General features: G+C 42.8%; 1 protein-coding gene across 13 annotated transcripts in view; it reads right to left on the minus strand.

The window, feature by feature from the left end:
• LOC138672752 (transient receptor potential cation channel subfamily V member 3-like) overlaps positions 1–20,737 on the minus strand; it is a 138,086-nt gene that overhangs the window by 60,862 nt on the left and 56,487 nt on the right. For 7 of the 13 annotated variants that reach the window (XM_069761067.1, XM_069761066.1, XM_069761079.1 and 4 more), the window contains 2 exons: positions 18,440–18,616; positions 10,245–10,385 (listed from right to left, as the gene is read on the minus strand). In XM_069761067.1, the coding sequence (XP_069617168.1) occupies positions 10,245–10,385; positions 18,440–18,616 (318 nt within the window). Of the gene's footprint in view, positions 1–10,244; positions 10,386–13,723; positions 13,860–18,439; positions 18,617–20,737 lie in introns of all 13 variants that reach the window. The other 6 variants (XM_069761075.1, XM_069761070.1, XM_069761074.1 and 3 more) reach the window with 2 other exon arrangements.

Consider the following 20,737-nt stretch of genomic DNA (forward strand, 5'->3'; position numbering starts at 1 on the left):
AGTACTCAAGGTTCCTAAGAGCACAGTGGCCTCCATTATCCTTAAATGGAAGAAGTGTGGGACCACCAGACCACCTTCCTAGACCTGGCCGTCCAGCCAAACTGAGCAATCGTGGGAGAAGAGCTTTGGTGAGAGAGGTAAAGAAGAACCCCAAGGTCACAGTTGCTGAGCTCCACAGATGCAGTAGGGAGATGGGAGAAAGTTCCACAAAGTCAACAATCATTCCAGCCCTCCACTTGTCGTGCCTTTATGGCAGAGTAGCCCGACGGAAGCCTCTCCTCAGTGCAAGACATATGGAAGCCCGCATAGAGATGGCAAAAAAACACATGAAGGCAGGGCCCACATTGGGCCCCGTCTCTTCTGCTCATTGTTCCCGGGCCACAGCGGCAGGCTTCTATCGGTACAGTCCAAGACGCAGGTTCAGTTACTCTATTGCCTTGCAGGCCCGCACGGCAATGGTTAAAGCTGCCAGCCAATCGGAGGCAAGTGAAGGCTTAAATGCTGGGAGGGATCTCTGATGCAGGAGTGCCGCCAGGTAAGAAGAAAGTTTTTTTAAATTTATTTATTATTTTTATTGAAAGCGGTAAGCCGCAATGTTTCACCGCCATGATGGAGACACATGTACCATGTGTCTCCATCCTGCCAGGGGCAGAATGGAGACACAGGGGGCAGATTGGAGACAAAGGGAGAAGAATGGAGGCAGATGGCAGAATGGAGACACGGGGCCAGGATTGGAGACACAGGGGGTAGGATTGGAGACATGGGAGCAAAATAGAGACACGGGGCAGGATGGGAGACACAGGAGCAAAATGAAGACACGGGGCAGGATTGGAGACACAGGGGCAGGATGGAGACGCGGGGCAGGATTGGAGACACGGGGGCAGGATTGAAGACACGGGGGCAGGATGGAGACACAAGGGGAAAAATGGAGACATGGGGCAGAATGGAAACACGGGGGCAGAATGGAAACACGGGGCAGAATGGAGATACGGGGGAAGGATTGAAACACGGGGCAGGATTGGAGACACGGGGCAGGATGGAGACACGGAGCAGGATGGAGACACGGGGGGCAGGATTGGAGACACGGGGCAGGATTGGTGACATGGAGGCATAATGGAGACACGGGGCAGGATTGGAGACACGGGGCAGAATGGAGACAGGGGCAGACTGGAGACAGAAGGTAGAATGGAGATATGCGGGCAGAATGGAGACACCGGGCATGATTGGAGACACGGGGGCAGGATTGGAGACACGGGGCAGAATAGAGATGGGGCAGACTGTAGACAAGGGGCAGAATGGAGACACGGGGGAGGATTGGAGACACGAGGGCCAAATGGAGACACGGGGCAGAATGGAGACACGGGGGCAGAATGGAGACAGGGGGCAGAATGGAGACACGGGGCAGAATGGAGACACGGGGCAGAATGGAGACACGGGGACAGATGGGAGACACGGCAGGATGGACGACATGGGGGCAGGATTGGAGGCACAGGGGGCAGGATGAACATAGTGCAGGATGGAGACATGGTGCAGGAGGGAAAGATGGTGCAGGATGGAGACATGGTGCAGGATGGAGATAGATGAGGCAGGATGGAAACAGATGGGGCAGGATCATGGGGCAAGATGGAGATAGATGGTGTAGATCATGGGTTAGGATGGAAACAATGGAGACAGATGGGGCAGGATCATGGGACAGATGGGGCAAGATCATGGGACAGATGGGGCAGGATCATGGGACAGATGGGGCAGGATGGGGAGATTATATGGGGCAGGATAGGAGAACATATGGCTGGAGCCAGGAATGAGACACACGGGGGCCAGGATGGGGGAAACTATTATCATTAGGGCTAATTAAGGGATATTATTACTGCAGTGATGTATTTATTTTATTTTTTTAAGGGTACTGTTTTAAATGGGGCGGGGGGCGGTCCTGTTAATGTGCAGAGCAACACTGTCGCTTTTTTTCTTCATCTGTTGTAGTCTGGCTGTCATTTACCGCCCCCCAGGGCCAGCCACCACCTTCTTTGACCACTTCACCACCTGGCTACTTCATTTCCTTTCCGTGGACATCCCCACTATCATCATGGGCAACTTCAACATCCCCATTGACACTTCCCTCTCAGCTGCCATTAAACTTCTATCTCTCACTTCCTCCTTCAGCCTCACTCAATGGTCTTCTGTAGCCACTCACAAAGATGGTCACACATTGGACCTCATCTTCACCCGCCTCTGCTCCCTATCTAACCTCTATAGCTCACCTCTTCCACTCTCTGACCACAACCTTTTCACATTCTCATCTCTCTCCACTCCATGTCTACAATCCCCACCCCATAAACTTTCACACCCTCGCAGAAATCTTAAACATCTTGACCTACATTCATTCTCTGAATCCCTCCTCCCTCTCACAGATATAAGTTCCTTACACAATGCGGATGACGCTGCCGCTCTATATAACACCACAATAGCTGTAGCTTTGGAATCTGCTGCCCCAATAACACATACCAAAGCTCGCAAAATCAACAGACAGCCCTGGCACACCAGCCTGACCAAAGAACTGAGGCGAGCTTCCAGGGCTGCTGAGCACAGATGGAAAAGATCCCACTCTAACGAGCACTTCATCGCATTCAAACAGTCCCTCACTACTTTCAAGACCACACTCGCCACAGCTAAAAAAACCTACTTCTCATCTCTCATATCCTCCCTGTCTCACAACCCTAAACAGTTATTCAACACCTTCAATTCTCTCCTCCGTCCCCCAGCACCTCCTCCCTCCCCATTTATCTCCGCTGAAGACTTTGCCTCATTTTTCAAGCAGAAGATTAATAGCATCAGAGACAGTTTTGGTCAACAACCCCCACAGCCCTTCCTCCCAACTTCCCAGCCCTCCACCTCCAAAACCAACTTCTCCACCATTACAGAAGATCAACTCTCCACTCTACTCTCAAGATCGCATCTCACCACCTGTGCGCTTGACCCGCTCCCATCCCACCTCATCCCAAACCTCACCAGTCTTCATCCAAACCCTAACCCATCTCTTCAACCTATCACTAACAACTGGTGTTTTCCCCTCAAGATTTAAACATGCCTCCATCACACCTATCCTCAAAAAGCCCTCTCTTGACCCATCCTCTGTATCTAGCTATCGCCCTATATCACTTCTCCCCTATGCCTACAAACTACTGGAACAACACGTCTACCTTGAACTGTCCTCCCATCTCTCTTCTTGCTCCCTCTTTGACCGCCTACAATCTGGCTTCCGGTCACACCACTCCACTGAAACTGCCCTAACTAAGGTCACCAATGACCTCTTAACCGCCAAGAGCAAGCGACACTACTCTATCCTCCTCCTCCTCGACCTGTCGGCTGCCTTTGACACAGTGGACCATTCCCTATTATTACAGACCCTTTCATCTCTTGGCATCACAGACTTGGCCCTATCCTGGATCTCATCATACCTAACAGACCGGACATTCAGCATCTCCCACTCACACACCACCTCCTCACCTCGCCCCCTATCTGTTGGAGTCCCACAAGGTTCAGTCCTTGGGCCCCTGCTCTTCTCCATTTACACCTTTGGCCTGGGACAGCTCATAGAATCTCATGGCTTTCAGTATCACCTCTATGCTGATGACACACAGATCTACATCTCTGGACCAGATATCACCTCCCTACTAACCAGAATCCCACAATGTCTGTCCACTATTTCATCCTTCTTCTCAGCTAGATTTCTGAAACTTAACATGGACAAAACAGAATTCATCATCTTTCCCCATCTCACGCGACCCCCCCAACGAACCGATCCATTACAGTAAATGGCTGCCCACTCTCCCCAGTCCCACAAGCTGGCTGCCTCGGGGTAATCCTTGACGCTGATCTCTCCTTCAAACAACATATCCAAGCCCTTTCCACTTTCTGCCGACTTCAACTCAAAAATATTTCACAAATCCGTACATTCCTCAACCAAGAATCTGCAAAAACCCTAGTCCATGCCCTCATCATCTCTCGCCTTGACTACTGCAACCTCCTGCTCTGTGGCCTCCCCTCTAACACTCTCGCACCCTTCCAATCTATTCTAAACTCTGCTGCCCGACCAATCCACCTGTCCCCCCGCTATTCCCCGGCCTCTCCCCTCTGTCAATCCCTTCACTGGCTCCCCATTGCCCAGAGACTCCACTACAAAACCCTAACCATGACATACAAAGCCATCCACAACCTGTCTCCTCCATACATCTGTGACCTCGTCTCCCAGTACTTACCTACACGCAACCTCCGATCCTCACAAGATCTCCTTCTCTACTCCCCTCTTATCTCCTCTTCCCACAATCATATACAATATTTCTCTCGCGTATCACCCCTACTCTGGAACCCTCTACCACAACACATCAGACTCTCGCCTACCATTGAAACCTTCAAAAAGAACCTGAAGACCCACCTCTTCCGGCAAGCCTACAACCTGCAGTAACCACCGATTGACCAAACCGCTGCATGACCAGCTCTACCCTTGCCTACTGTATCCTCACCCATCCCTTGTAGATTGTGAGCCTTCGCGGGCAGGGTCCTCTCTCCTCCTGGACCAGTTATGACTTGTATTGTTCAAGATTATTCTACTTGTTTTTATTATGTATACCCCTCCTCGCATGGAACAAATGGCGCTATAACAATAAATAATAATAATAATAATAATAGTTTAGAATTTGGGAAAAAAATAAGTAATGTGTTCTGCAAGCGGTGCAGAGACAAGCACTGGCTGGATGAAGTGATGGTGGTCTGTGTTGGATGAAGATTAAAAGCAAAGATGAAGGACTTCACCTAGAGATGTCACTGGTGAGTCAGTGAGTTACATGAACACTGATGCTATACACTGTACAGTAGTACTATATACAGCGGTCCTGTGTACAATGTCACCATTGATCACTGTATTACATTTACATTATACACTATATACAGAGCTCCTGTGTATAATGTCACCGGTGATCCCTGTATTACCTGTACACAGACACTGCATACCAAGTACAGAGCTCCTGTGAATAATGGTACTTATGGTGATATTAGTATTGTGTTTTTTATTACTGATCAGTATTGTAGTATTCAGTCACTATGTGGTGGTAATATGTTCTCTGGCCATGGTGTGGTGGTATTTGTTCCGTGTATGTGCTATAATTTGGTCACTATGTGGTGGTAATATGGTGTCTGGTCATGGTGTAGTGGTATTTGTTCCTTGTATGTGGTATTATTGGTCATTATATGGTGGTAATATGGTGTCTGGTCATGGTGCGGTGGTATTTCTCCCCTGTATGTGGTATTATTGTTCATTTTAAAAATTGAAAAATAAATAAAAATATACCTAAATTGTATTGGATATTTTAACAATTGTTTAATAGGTTAGAGGAGAGTAGGGCCCGACCTTGTCATGGTGGTGGCTTAAAAATCTTTTGACTGTGGACAGTTCGAGGGGTGGAGGCGGGACTGGGGTGGAACCTGGGCGGAGTCTCAAAGGGGCCCCCAAAATTTTGCCAGTATGGGGCCCCGTAATTGCTAGTGGCAGCCCTGCATGAAAGATTCCCAGACTATGAGAAATTAGATTCTCATGGTCTGATGAGACAAAGATAGAACTCTTTGGTGATAATTCTAAATGGTATGTGTGGAGAAAACCAGGCACTGCTCATCACTTGCCCAATACAATCCCAACAGAGAAACATGGTGATCGCAGCATCATGCTATGGGGGTGTTTTTCAGCTGCAGGCACAGGACGACTGGTTGCAATTCAAAGAAACATGAATGCGGCCAAGAACAGAGATATCCTGGATAAAAACCTCTACCAGAGTGCTCTGGACCTCAGATTTGGCCGAAGGTTTACCTTTCAACAAGACAATGACCCTATGGACACAGCTAAAATATCAAAGGAGTGGCTTCAGAACAACTCTGTGACCTTTCTTGACTGGTCCAGCCAGAGCCCTGACCTAAACCCAATTGAGCATCTCTGGAGAAGAGATACCTGAAAATGGCTGTCCACCAAAGTTCACCATCCAACCTTATGGAACTGGAGAGGATCTGCAAGGAAGAATGGCAGAGGATCCCCAAATCCAGGTGTGAAAAACTTGTTGCATCATTCCCAAGAAGACTCACGGCTGTACTAGCTTAAAACGGTGCTTCGAGTCAATACTGAGCAAAGGGTCTGAATACTTATGACCATGTGATATTTCAATTTTTCTTTTTTAATAAATTTGCAAAAAAGTCTACATTTCTGTTTTTTTTTTCAGTCAATATGGGGTGTACATTAACCCCTTTACCCCCAAGGGTGGTTTGCACGTTAATGACCGGGCCAATTTTTACAATTTTGACCACTGTCCCTTAATGAGGTTATAACTCTGGAACACTTCAACGGATCCCAGTGATTTTGACTTTGTTTTCCAGTGACATATTTTACTTTATGTTAGTGGTAATATTTCTTTGATATTACCTGCGTTTATTTGTGGGAAAAAATGGAAATTTGGCGAAAATTTCGCAATTTTCCAACTTTGAATTTTTATGCCCTTAAATCACAGAGTTATGTCACACAAAATACTTAAAAAGTAACATTTTCCACATATTTACTTTACATCAGCACAATTTTGAAACCAAAATGTTTTTTTTTGTTAGGGAGTTATAAGGGTTAAAAGCTGACCAGCAATTTCCAATTTTTGCAACACCATTTTTTTTAGGGACCACATCGCATTTGAAGTCATTTTGAGGGGTCTATATGATAGGAAATACCCAAGTGTGACACCATTGTAAAAACTGCATCCCCAAGGTGCTCAAAACCACATTCAAGAAGTTTATTAACCCTTCAGGTGTTTCACAGGAATTTTTGGAATGTTTTAAAAAAATGAACATTTAACCTTTTTTCACAAAAAAATGTACTTTAGCTCCAATTTGTTTTATTTTATAAAGAATAACAAGAGAAATTTGACCCCAAAGGTTGTTGTACAATTTGTTCTGAGCATGCTGATACCCCATATGTAGGGGTAAACCACTGTTTGGGCGCATGGCAAAGCTCAGAAGCGCCATTTGACTTTTCAATTCAAAATTGACTGGAATTGAGATATGACGCCATGTCGCGTTTGGAGAGCCCCTGACGTGCCTAAACATAGAAACACAAGTGACACCATATTGGAAAGTAGACCCCCTAAGGAACTTATCTAGATGTGTGGTGAGCACTTTGACCCACCAAGTGCTTCACAGAAGTTGATAATGTAGAGCTGTAATAATAGAAAAATCATATTTTTCACAAAAATTATTTTTTCACCCCCAATTTTTTTTTTATTTTCCCAATGGTAACAGAAGAAATTAGACCCCAAAAGCTGTTGTACAATTTGTCCTGAGTACGCTGATACCCCATATGTGGGGGTAAACCACTGTTTTGCCGCATGGCAGAGCTCGGAAGGGAAGGAGCGCTGTTTGACTTTTCAATGCAAAATTGACTGGAATTGAGATGAGACGCCATGTCGCATTTGGAGAGCCCCTGATATGCCTAAACATTGAAACCCCCCACAAGTGACACCACTTTGGAAAGTAGACCCCCTAAGGAACTTATCTAGATGTGTGTTGAGCACTTTGAACCCCCAAGTGTTTCACTGCAGTTTATAATGCAGAGCTGTAAAAATAAAAAATAATTTCCCGCAAAAATTATATTTTCGCCCCCAGTTTTGTATTTTTCCAAGGGTAACAGGAGAAATTGGACCCCAAAGTTGTTGTCCAATTTGTCCTGAGTACACTGATACCCCATATATGGGAGAAAACTACTGTTTGGGCGCATGGCAGAGCTTGGAAGGGAAGGAGCGCCGTTTGCAATACAGACTTAGATGGAATGGTCTGCAGGCGTCACATTGCGTTTGCAGAGCCCCTTATGTACCTAAACAGTAGAAACCCCCCACAAGTGACTCCATATTGGAAACTAGACCCCCCAAAGAACTTATCTAGATGCGTTGTGAGAACTTTGAACTCCCTAGTGTTTCACTGCAGTTTATAACGCAGAGCCGTAAAAATAATTTTTTTTCCACAAAAATTATTTTTTAGCCCCCAGTTTTGTATTTTCCCAAGGGTAACAGGAGAAATTGGACCCCAAAAGTTGTTGTCCAATTTGTCCCGATTACGCTGATACCCCATATGTGGGGGAAACCACCATTGGGGCATATGTAAGACCTCGGAATGGAAGGAGCTCCGTTTGGAATGCAGACTTAGATGGATTGGTCTGCAGGCATCACGTTGCATTTGCAGAGCCCCTGATGTACCTAAACAGTAGAAACCCCCCACAAGTGACCCCATATTAGAAACTAGACCCCCCCAAGGAACTTATCTAGATGTGTTGTGAGATCTTTGAACCCCCAAGTGTTTCACTACAGTTTATAACAAAGAGCCGTGAAAAAAAATTATTTTTCTTTCTACACAAATTATTTTTTTAGCCCCCGCTTTTGTATTTTCCCAAGGTTAACAGGAGAAATTGGACCCCTAAAGTTGTTGTCCAATTTGTCCTGAGTACACTGATACCCCATATGTTGGGGTCAACCCCTGTTTGGCAGCACGGGAGAGCTCGGTAGGGAAGAAGCACTGTTTTACTTTTTCAATGCAGAATTGGCTAGAATTGAGATCGGACGCCATGTCGCGTTTGGAGAGCCCCTGATGTGCCTAAACAGTGGAAACCCCCAATTATAACTGAATCCCTAACCCAGACACACACCTAACCCTAATCCCAACCCTAACCCTAACCACACCACTAACCCCAATACCAACCCTAATCTCAACTGTAATTGCAATCCAAACCCTAACTTTAGCACCAACCCTAACCCTAACTTTACCCCCAACCCTATTCCTAACCCTAATGGGAAAATGGAAATAAATACATTTTAAAAAATTGTATTATTTTTCCCTAAGGGGATGATGATGGGGGGTTTGATTTACTTTTATAGCAGAGTTTTTTAGCGGATTTTTAAGATTGGCAGCCGTCACACACTAAAAGATGCTTTTTATTGCAAAAAATAGTTTTTGCGTCTCCACATTTTGAGAGCTATAATTTTTCCATATTTTGGTCCACAGAGTCATGTGAGGTCTTGTTTTTTGCGGAACTAGTTGACAATTTTATTGGTACAATTTTCGGGCACATGACATTTTTTGATTGCTTTTTATACCAATTTTTGTGAGTTGGAATGAACAAAAACCGGCCTTTCATGAATTTCTTATTGGGGGGGGGGGTGCTTATGCCATTCCGCGTTTGATAGAAATGATAAAGCAGTTTTATTTTTTTTTTCTGAATTTCTTTTGGGGGGGCGCTTATACCGTTCCACGTTTGGTAAAAATGATAAAGCAGTTTTATTATTTTATTCTTTCTTTCTTTCTTATTCAGAGCTTTTGTTGTTGGTATAATGTATTCGGCCTAAGGGGTAGAATTCCATCTCGGCCACTGGAATTATGTTGTAGGTTATATATCAAAGGTGAGATCCTTGCCTGGATGGGGGTTAATACTTATGTACGGGCACAGAGAGTTGTACAGTGGATCTTTGTGGAGGCCCGACCCGCTAGGTCTCAGGCATATGACTTGTTGCATTTATTTAAATAAATTGATCCAGCCTGAGCTCTTGATCCCAGCCCAGATGCTAGAAAGGGTAGTAAGTGACCATTTGGTGCGAACTCTGCCAGTAGCCATACAGCACTGCGTGGGATAAGGGGACCCGGGTAACCTAGATCAGAAGGTTAGCCCGATCGAGCATTATATGGCCACCCAGGACTTAGTACAGGACTCTGCCCCACTACGGGTATCACGCCGACTACTTCTAGGCCAGGAGCCTTGAATAGGGATAGGACCCTCTGCTGGTGTCAGTCAGAATCAAGCCCGGAATGAGGGTGGCAGAAGACCAGTTTCTCATAAACCGGTCTCGTAGACCAGTGGTGCCGCCGCTATCAGATGCTGGTGGTGCCAAGGGCCAGTACACGTGGCTGCCAACTGCCCCCTGACTGCTGAACCCATGAACTGTGGTTTTAGTTGCTTGGTATCGATGTATGCCCAGACCATCTGCACCGCGGACACTGTCGTTCCAGTTGAACCCCATCTGTGCCAGGTGCGAGTCAACAGACACTGGGCAGAGGCTCTCTTGGACCCAGGAAGCCTAGTGACACTCATCCATGGGTCACTGATCTCCTGGTAAGAACCCCCTGAGGGGAAAGTAGGGGTCATTTGTATACTTTAGTGACCACATAAATGGGTTACTTACCAAAATAAAATCCATAATTTCTGCTCTTTGGGTTAAAGAACAGGCCATGGGCGCGTACATTTACTTTAGCACCTTTATCCAGGAGATACTTAACAATCTTATTTTGTCGTCTTTCAATTGCTATATGCAAAGCAGTCTGACCTAGAAGACAAGGGAGTAGATTGCTCATAACATCTTACATATATGTGACATCCTACCAAGCAGTATTTCACTGCAAAATAGGCATGTTTATAGTAATTTTACTTACTTATATAGCACTATTAAAGGGGTCATTTGATCTTAGGCTACAAGTCTGCAGTCACTCTATGTGACTGTAGACTTGTGAATCCTCAAATTGTGCCCACTGTGCCAGGAGTGGCAGGTGCGTGACTGCAAGTATACAATCTGTATACAAGCAGTCATGGCCAACTAGACATTCGCTGCCTTGCTCAGGGCAAATGTACTGAGTGAACTGGATAAAGTTCAATAGGAATGTGTCTGGGAGTATGCAAATTGCTTGCTTGTGGTCACATGACCACCCGCTCCCGACACCACAGAATCCTCAAAGTCCGCAGTGTGAGTTCACAAGTCTGCAGTCACAAGGACTTGTAGGCTAAGGTCAAACAACCAGTATAATTTTACAGACATTATCATCGCTATCCCCATTGGGGCTCACAATCTAAATTCCATATAATTACAAACATGAGGAAGCAAATGCCATGTGTTTAAAAATTGATATTAATCTTTATTTAACAAAATAGTACACTCAGATTAAAATTTCTTGGGAGAACACAAATTACAAAAAGGAACTGCACACACAGGAATAAAGTATACCTTATATATTTATATATACCAATTTAGATAATATGGCTCTTAGGAAATATATATGGCTCTATAGTGCTATAATAGATGGACAAATAGATGTAATAGTGCTCGTAGATTACGTTTTTGTCTCCGCAGCTGCATGATTTGTGGCTCCTAGACAGCCTGAATCACGTACGGACTGGGGCTGAAATTCAGTCCTGGCATTTGAAATCACACAGGCCCATGTTGTCCCCGTCTCCATGAACCAGATGGGATAAATTACTAATATTACCCTGGATCGAGGAAAGGAAGATTTTCTACAAGACCAATATTTGTAATGATGACAGAATCAGCAACTTTGTGCTCCATCACAACTCTTAGCAGTATGGGTGTCTTGAGAACACCGATTCTGTAGCAGACAAGGCAGCCCACAACCAGACAGGCCCTTCTGGCATTTGCCAGAATTGCCGATGGCCAGTCCGGCCCTGGCCTGAATGCATGTGGTGATTCGCGTAACATACAGGCAATCCCTGCATGTGTTCAGATTGTCTAACAGCCACAAATCATCAGCAGCTGCGGGAACTCAAACATAATATACGAGCACGCCGAAGATACTCGGAGACCAACCGAGCATGCTCAGAAAACTCGAGTAACGAGCACACTCGCTCATCACTAGTGCCAACCAAATAAATAACAAGAGAGAGGAGAGCTTTAAGATAATAATCAGTGGTAGCAGCGGCAGAATGCAAAACCGGGTGTGACGTCACCGCAGTTCGGCATCTCTCGTAGCTCGTCCACTCCCCGTCTGAAGCATCAGATCAGGGGGCGGAGCCAGCAAACGAAGCAGACACATCTCCATGGAGACCCACTTTACGGCAGAATAAAGAAGCGCACACAGCTCCCTTGGACTTTGCGTGTGTATGTAAAAAAGCTATGTGCATCTCACAATCCCACATACAGATGCCGGATGCATTGTCCTGTGGATATACAGTAAGATATACACTTTAGGCATTACCATGAGATGTGTTATTCATATGAATCGAGGTATGAATGCCTTGTGATTTATTTAAATCATTCAGATAAGTTGCACTCTATAGATGTCTTGGTATGTCGTTCAAAATTAAGGGACTAATGTGAATGAATACTTTAGGGATCATACAGAAAAAACTGTGAATAAGCACTAAGAATAAAACTATGCAAATGGTGGCAGAAATAAAAGTTATGTATTAATAGTGACTGAAATCATTAATGCGTGTTAATCATATCTTAAAAGGAAAGCACAGGCAAAATACACACTATATTAAGTATTGACTGCTATAAACCAAATCAAGTAGTGAGTAAAGAGCCTGAAAAAAAGTGAAAAATTGAAATGTGCAACCTACGATCTATATTTAAAATACTGTAATTAAATTGCAAGTGCTTCATAATGTGACTTCTCCAGTTTACAAAAAAGGAATAAAACGTGAAATGCATATTACGCTTTGGAGGTTACTGAAGCCAATACAGTCAGGTTGGTGATAATAGTAGTGCAAAATAATAAAGAGACAAAGTGCATCCGTGCATTTAAACATTGCCCCTATGTGCATAGAGAATAGTAAAAAACGTGAAATAAGTGAAAATATCTAGACAATATATATACTGTACAAGTGAGAAAATTGTTTTATTAACTCTATAAAAAGTTATATTTAAATTTAATATTTAAAAGGTCCCTTTCACAAATTTTTTTAAAATTTATTTATTAAAAAAAAAAACCTCATTCCAAAAGGATAACAAATACTAAATATTCTTTTCCCCTTTTTAATTTTCAAGTTTTCGTGAGGTATATCACTGCGACATCACACCGGACAACAGGACCACCCAGACCATCTCTACCACCAATCATCTCAAAGGAACCCCGCCACCGCCCATGGTAAGTATATAGGTTGTATAGCTGCATAGATGAAAGAGAATAAGTGAATAAAAGCAAACAAACAGACAAATTTAAAACATAAAACAAAATATAAAAACAAGCTTTAAAAGAAAGCGGAAAAACTCAGAACTTAATTTAACCCATTGGGTTAGACTGTATTGGTCTTGGAGATCAATTTTGCCTCAAGTTGGGCCAGATTTTTCCTCCAATTGTCTCCCCTTTGATCTATATACATCTTATCAAAGCCCATTACTTTCAAAAGTTTGGCATTACACTTGTGCTTGGCCTTAAAGTGCCTGGGTATTGGTTTTAAGGTTGATACGTCTTCTGTGTTCCGAGAATTCACTTTATCCCTGTAATGCTCTCTTATGTGTTTTATTAATGGTCTAGAAGTCTGGCCAATGTAGATTTTATTACATAGGCATACCGCGTAGTAGACCACACCGATACTGTTGCAGGTGATATGTTGTGTGATGGTATCAGTCTTCGTTCCATCACTAGATTGGAATGTTGTTCCTCGAGACATAATTGGGCAGGCAATACAATTATTGCAGGGAAAGAATCCCCATTTCGGACCTCTGGAACCAAATGCCTGTTCAATACTGGGTCCTTTGTAATAGCTATGGACCAATAGATCCCTGAGGTTTTGTGATCTTTTATATGTGATAGAGGATTTGTTGTCCAGGCATTTTGTTAACGTTGAATCCATCTTAAGCATCGGCCAATATTTCTCCAATACATGCCTTATATATGACCACTTTTCATTATAGGTTGAAAGGAATCTCACCTTTTCTTCTGTAACGGGTTTTGCCCTTGGATGTAACAGGTCTTTTCTTTGTACCGATGATGCTTTTTTTAAGGCCTCTCTTAATGCATCGCTTGGAATAGCCCCTGTCTTGAAATCTTGCTGAAAGAGCATCCGCCTGTTTACAAAAAAGTTGTTCATTAGAGCAAATTCTTCTAATTCTTAAGTATTGGCCGGTAGGTATTCCAGTTATTAGTGGCCTAGGATGAGAAGAAGTTGCATGTAGTAGAGAATTTACAGCTGTATCCTTTTGGAATATGTCTGTCTCAAAACGTTCATTTTCTCCCATATAAACTAGAACATACAAAAGTTCAATGCTGTTTTGATTATATTTAGATGTGAGATTGATGTTGAGTTTGCTATCGTTTAGGATTTCAAAGAAAGTGAGAAGGTCCTGTTCTGTACACCCTGCCATATCATAAAAATGTCATCTATGAAGCGTACCCAGAACAGGACCTTCTGTACAAATGCTATGGGGTTGGTAAAAAAAAGATTGACCTTTCCCACATGCCTAAAAACAGATTGGCATACGATGGGGCAAATGCTGCCCCTGTAGCTGTGCCCTGGTTTTGCAAATAAATTGTTTCTTTAAATATGAAACAATTATGTTTCAATACAAACTCCAAAAGAGTGATCAAAAAACAAGTAAAATCCCTGTTATCGTCAGACATATCCCCAAAAAATTGTGTTGCTCGAATTCCATCATGATGTTGGATGAACGTGTACAAGGATTCAACGTCTAGAGTAGCGAACCATATATCGCTCTCCAAAGGTATACCTTTAATCTTATTTTGTAGATCGCCCGTATCCTTGATATGTGATGGTAGCATATACACAGAAGGTTTTAAAGGAAAATCTAAATACCAACTACCTCACACAAGCTTCCATACCCTGAAACTATAGGACATCCAAGGGGATTTGTTAGATTTTTATGAATCTTGGGAATGAAATAAATGCAGGCCATTTTGGGGTACATAGGTATCAGATTGTCCTTTATTTCCTTGGTGATGATTCCTTCCCAAAAAATGTAAAATGCACATAGCGGTTTTACATACACACGCAAAGTCCAAGGGTCCCTGAGCGGTGTGCACTTACTTAGACTGCCGGAAAGTGGGTCTTCAAGGAGACATGTCTGCTTCATTTGATGGCTCCATCCCCTGATCTAATGCGTCGCACGGGGAGTGGACTAGCTACGAGAGACGCCAAACTGTGGTGACGTCACACCCGGTTTTGCCGACGGAAGCGCCGCATCCTGCCGCTGCCACCTCTGATTAAACATGGTATAAACGGCTCAGAAAATCACCATGCACACACCGAAACCTCCCCTAAGGAAGAAGCCAACACGAAACGCGCGTCGGGGCGTCACTTTGCAACCAGGTCATGTATACCTTATTATCTTAGAGCTCTCCTCTCCTCTCTCTTGCTATTTATTTGGTTGGCACCAGTGTTGGTAGTATTTATTACAAGCACCATGCATATTTCTGTCACCATGGGATTCATTTCAGATACAATCTTTTGCTAATTACTCCAATTGGAATTTTAATTTGAGTACAATAAGTTGTACCTGGTAGTAAATTTAAACCACTGGACTTATAAAGCATAGGTGTACTGTTGGCACGTAGGAGTAGATTGCTCAGTGCATTGAATCTCATAAGTACCAATTGTGATACAAAACTTTTGGGTTGATTTATTTTACCTTTAATTTTCATACGTATTTAAGCAAGAATCTAACTATCTCTATAAACTATCTCCCAGACTTAATGTGCCTGTACGGTGTCCATTTGGACTGATTTATTTTAAGCACTTAGCACTTTATGTTTATAATAATTGGAATTATTTCAGAGAAATCTTATACTTCTGTATAAATAAGTCACTGGACTAGTTAAAGCTAGGTTGTTATATGCTAGAGAGTTTAGATTTTTAGATTATGAACAAATTTTTTTTTTGGCTCATATGTACTATTCCATCTACCTGTCCATCTATTATAGCACTATAGAGCAATATATATTTCCTAAGAGCCATAGCATCTAAATTGGTATAAATAAATATATAAGGTATACTTTATTCCTGTGCTTGCAGTTCCTTTTTGTAATTTGTGTTCTCCCAAGAAATTTTAATCTGACTGTACTATTTTGTTAAATAAAGATTAGTATCATTTTTTAAACACATGGCATTTGCTTCCTCATGTTTGTAGGTTAATAATTAGTTTTGGAAGTGCCACTAATAGCTAGGCCAATATTTGCTTGTTTGTTCTAAATTCCCTATCAGTATGTCTTTGGAGTGTGACAGAAAACCGGAGAACCTGGAGAAAACCCACCCAAACACGGGGAGAACATACAAACTCCTTGCAGATGTTATCCTTGGCGGGATTTTAACCCCAGCGCTACAAAGCAACAGTGCTACCCACTGAGCCACTGTGCTAACCACTGAGCCACTGTGCTAACCACTGAGCCACTGTGCTAACCACTGAGCCACTGTGCTGTTAATAATAATAATAATAATAATAATTTTATTTATATAGCGCCAACATATTCCGCAGCACTTTACAAATTATAGAGGGGACTTGTACAGACAATAGACATTACAGCATAACAGAAATCACAGTTCAAAATAGATACCAAGAGGAATGAGGGCCCTGCTCGCAAGCTTACAAACTATGAGGAAAAGGGAGACACGAGAGGTGGATGGTAACAATTGCTTTAGTTATTCGGACCAGCCATAGTGTAAGGCTCGGGTGTTCATGTAAAGCTGCATGAACCAGTTAACTGCCTAAGTATGTAGCAGTACAGACACAGAGGGCTATTAACTGCATAAAGTGTATGAGAACATGATACGAGGAACTTTTTTTTTTTTTATGATAGGCCACACAGGGATCATTAGGTTAATGTGTTGAGGCGGTAGGCCAATCTGAACAGATGAGTTTTTAGGGCACGCTTAAAACTGTGTGACTGTGTGGATTGGGGATTAATCGTATTAACCTGGGTAGTGCATTCCAAAGAATCGGCGCAGCACGTGTAAAGTCTTGGAGACGGGAATGGGAGGTTCTTATTATTGAGGATGCTAACCTGAGGTCATCAGCGGAGCGGAGGGCACGGGTAGGGTGGTAGACTGAGACAAGGGAGGAGATGTAGGGTGGTGCTGAGCCATGCGGTGCTTTGTGGATGAGGGTAGTAGTTTTGTACTGGATTCTGGAGTGGATGGGTAGCCAGTGTAATGACTGGCACAAGGTAGAGGCATCGGTGTAACGGTTGGTGAGGAATATGATCCTGGCTGCAGCGTTCAGGACAGATTAGAGCGGGGAGAGTTTGGTAAGAGGGAGGCCGATTAGTAGAGAGTTACAATAGTCCAGACGAGAATGAATAAGTGCTGTTCAGCTTATAGGAAAGCAGTCACTGAAGACTAGGGGCAGGACACTCTCTGACAAGCACTATATAGGTGAACATTGTCTTTCACACACTGGGGAACTGTATGGCAGACACTACATATACGGCAGCTGTTTGATGCTGAAAGAGCAGGCACTTAATATAAGAGAACCTAGAAAACACTTTTTATGGAGGAAAGGGGCTGATACTCTTTAAATGGGAATTTGAAACACTTTATTGGAGCATCCATTAGACGCACTTGTTGAGGCAGCATACCTGGATAATTGGCATTTTAGGCAAAAACAATCAGTGAACACTAAAACTATAATTGGAATCATTAGCTTTAATTGCTCTTTGTTGTATCTAAATAGTATTTCCTTTTCCTAGTGGATATGCCATAAATGTCTAATAGATGTGGGTCATACTTATGGGACCTGCGGCAGTCTTAACAGTGAATCCCTGTGTCACTGTAAATGTGCAGGTGGCTGCTCATGTGCAGCTCTTTACAATCACTTCTATGGGACTTCTGAAAATTGCCTAGCACGTATATGCCAGACATTTGTGTCCAATTCATATATCATAATTATTTGGAATGGGAATACCCTTTAAAGCAGTGTTCCCCAACTGCGGTCCTCAAGAGCCACCAACAGGTCATGTTTTGAGGATTTCCTTACTATTGCACAGGTCATTGAATGCTTGCCTGTCCAGGTGATGCAATTATCACCTGTGCAATACTAAGGAAATCCTCAAAACATGACCTGTTGGTGGCTCTTGAGGACTGGAGTTGGGGAACACTGCTTTAAAGGGTTATTCCCATCTTTAGAGATGGGAATTGTTGGAAATGTTTGTTAAACAACCACTTATTATCTATTTGATTTTTTAGCTGTTCTTGAGATATTAATTCAATAGAGTTTGTTGCTTAGGTGACCGACCACCACTGTTGTCTAATCACGGTAACCAAACATGCACAATTACAGTTAGAATTTTAAGCTCTTTTCTATCAAGCTTAGGCACTGCTTTGACGCTGGCTGGGATCTCTGGAGTGCAATGTTCTCTTCTAATCCTGGCCAGATTCAGTGCAGGATTTGCAAGCTATACAATAGCAGTGGTCGGTCTCCTGGACAACAAGCTTTAAAAAGAAAAATGTTGCTGTCTCAAGAATGGCTGAAAATTTTAACAAACAATAAATTGAAAAAGTGCTTGTTTTTACACAATCTAGCAACGCTCATCTATGAAGATGGAAATAACCCTTTCAGGTAAGTTGGCTGATCTAAGATCTTAAAAATATTTATGAAAATGCTACGAATGAATAAACCGATCTATTGATTTTAATTACCTCTGTAATTCTCCTCTGTATATTCGGCATTGATAAATCTGTCCAGAAAACCATGTTTCTCAGTAAATGATATCAAAATGTGCACTATCTTTGGAGTCTTCCCATTTATGTTCAGCAGTGCTTTCATTAAGCAGGTTTTTCCAGTGTCCTTTGATGTCAGCCTGCACATGAGAAAATCTGAAAGGCAACATGTAATAATATTTTATGTGTATGGGCTGTAATAGTTCACACTATAGATTAGAAATTATATATATTTATGATAAATAGAAATATTTAAAAAAAAAATCTTCTTAAATTGCAGTGCTGTTCATCCTTTGTAGTCAAAGACGACCATGACTTTGGATCCGGAGGTGACGGGTGAGGCCAATCCTGGCCCTGAAGGCTCGCCCACATATGTAACATAAGGAACTAGATGTGGTCAGGACAGTAGATACCGCTGGTGCGTGCCTTGGGCACAGCTCACTTTATTTTTGCCTGAAATATTCTCCCATCTTCAGCTACACGTGTTCCTGAGGTGGTCCTGCCTCGCCAAGCTGAACGGTCCAGGGCAATCTTCTCCTATTCATTGATGTTGACTCCAAGGTTTTTTAGAGACGGTTTAAGGGTGGTTTCACATTTGCGTTTTTTTTTTTTGCGTTTTTGCGGTAAAAAAAACGCAAAAAAAGCATGCGTTTTTTTCCCCTATACTTAACATTAAAAACGCATGCGTTTAAACGCGTTTAAACGCGTTTTTGCATCAAATGCGTTTGCTTTAAAAACGCTGCGTTTTAAAACGCAAGTGTGAAACCAGCCTTAGGCAGTCTTTATAATGTTTCTTCTGACTGCTTGCTTTCCCTAACACAGTTCTCCTCCGTACAGCAGTTGTGTAGACAATCGGCCGTCTGGCATCCTGACCACAGGTCCAGCCCACATGGTTTGGGCTTTCTGCAGAAGAATGTAAATGTTGCAGAGCCAGATTGTTCCAGGATTGCCGTGTCAGGAACATTGTCTTGCCATCTAATGTGGAGAAGTCTACGAAAACCGCTCAGGTGAAAGTGATAGAGCTGTTTGGCATGCCGGCTGTAGACAGTCCAGGTCTCAGTGTTATAGAGAAGCGTGGTAAGTACCACAGCGAGGTAAACCTTCAGCTTAGTGGTAAGGCTGAATCCCCTTCATTCCCAGATGTTCTTACACAGTCTCCCAAAGGCGGTGCTGTCTTTGACAATTCTGTTGTTGACCTCAGCGTCTATGGTCACTATGCCGGAAAGTGTGTTGCCCAGGTAGGTGAAGTTATCTCTTCTTAAATTACAATACAGTATATTCAATGATGTTTTTACAAAACATTTGTAAAAACATAATTGAATGGAGCACTTAAAATTATTGCTCTACATACTCACCTTGAGTGCCGAATTCCCTTTATTATTTGGTTTTACGGATTGAGATCATATCCGAGCACCTTCGCCTTCGTATAGGAGTGCCGTATTCTACTACCGTCTATTCAATACAGTATATAACGTCTTCATGGCTGCAAAATGTACTGGGCATAGGCTTCTCAAATAGGAGAGGGACAGCTCAAAAATTCTCCATTTCTTCTTTAATCACAGATAATTAAGGTATGTGCACACAATGGCCCGATTCATCAGGACTTGTTGATATTCTCACCGGTTTCCATGATAGTGCATGGTAGAGTCAGACGCTCCTGATTCATTAACAGCCATACACCGCTTAATGAATCGACAGTGTATGTACAGTACATATATATATATATACACAAATGTATATATACAATATATGTTATTTTCAGGGCTGCTGTGATCAGTCTGACAAGATGAATCGTGGCTGGTAGATGTCAACATGAAGGTCTGACCAGATGGAGAAGAAACAACAGAAAACGTCTGTAATCAGACGAAACGTCAGTGGTGACTCGATGCAAGTATTATTCTTTATACTGTGGGACTTGAGAGTAATTATGTTGTTTGTAAAATCACTTAAGCCACATTCTCACAGATTGTGCTGCCAGATTTTTTTCTTGGATGGCACACAAACTCAAACAGGTTCATAAAATCATGGATCGAAGAGTTTCATGAAAATCATGGATCCAAGAATGAGATCTGTGACAGCATGTCTATTTCTGATCAAATCTTGAGGATCAGAATAGGACACACTTATAGGGTCTATGTGCTGTCCAAGAAAGAAATCAGGCAGCACACCTACACTTCACACAGATACAGGATTGTAGCCTTATTACGTATTGCAGAGTCACTAAGTGTATAGTGTACGTTCTTGTTATGCACCGTCCTTAATTACGGTACATAGTTT

Source organism: Ranitomeya imitator, chromosome 3 (genome assembly GCF_032444005.1).
Source record: "Ranitomeya imitator isolate aRanImi1 chromosome 3, aRanImi1.pri, whole genome shotgun sequence".
In the NCBI taxonomy this organism is placed as follows: Eukaryota; Metazoa; Chordata; class Amphibia; order Anura; family Dendrobatidae; genus Ranitomeya; species Ranitomeya imitator.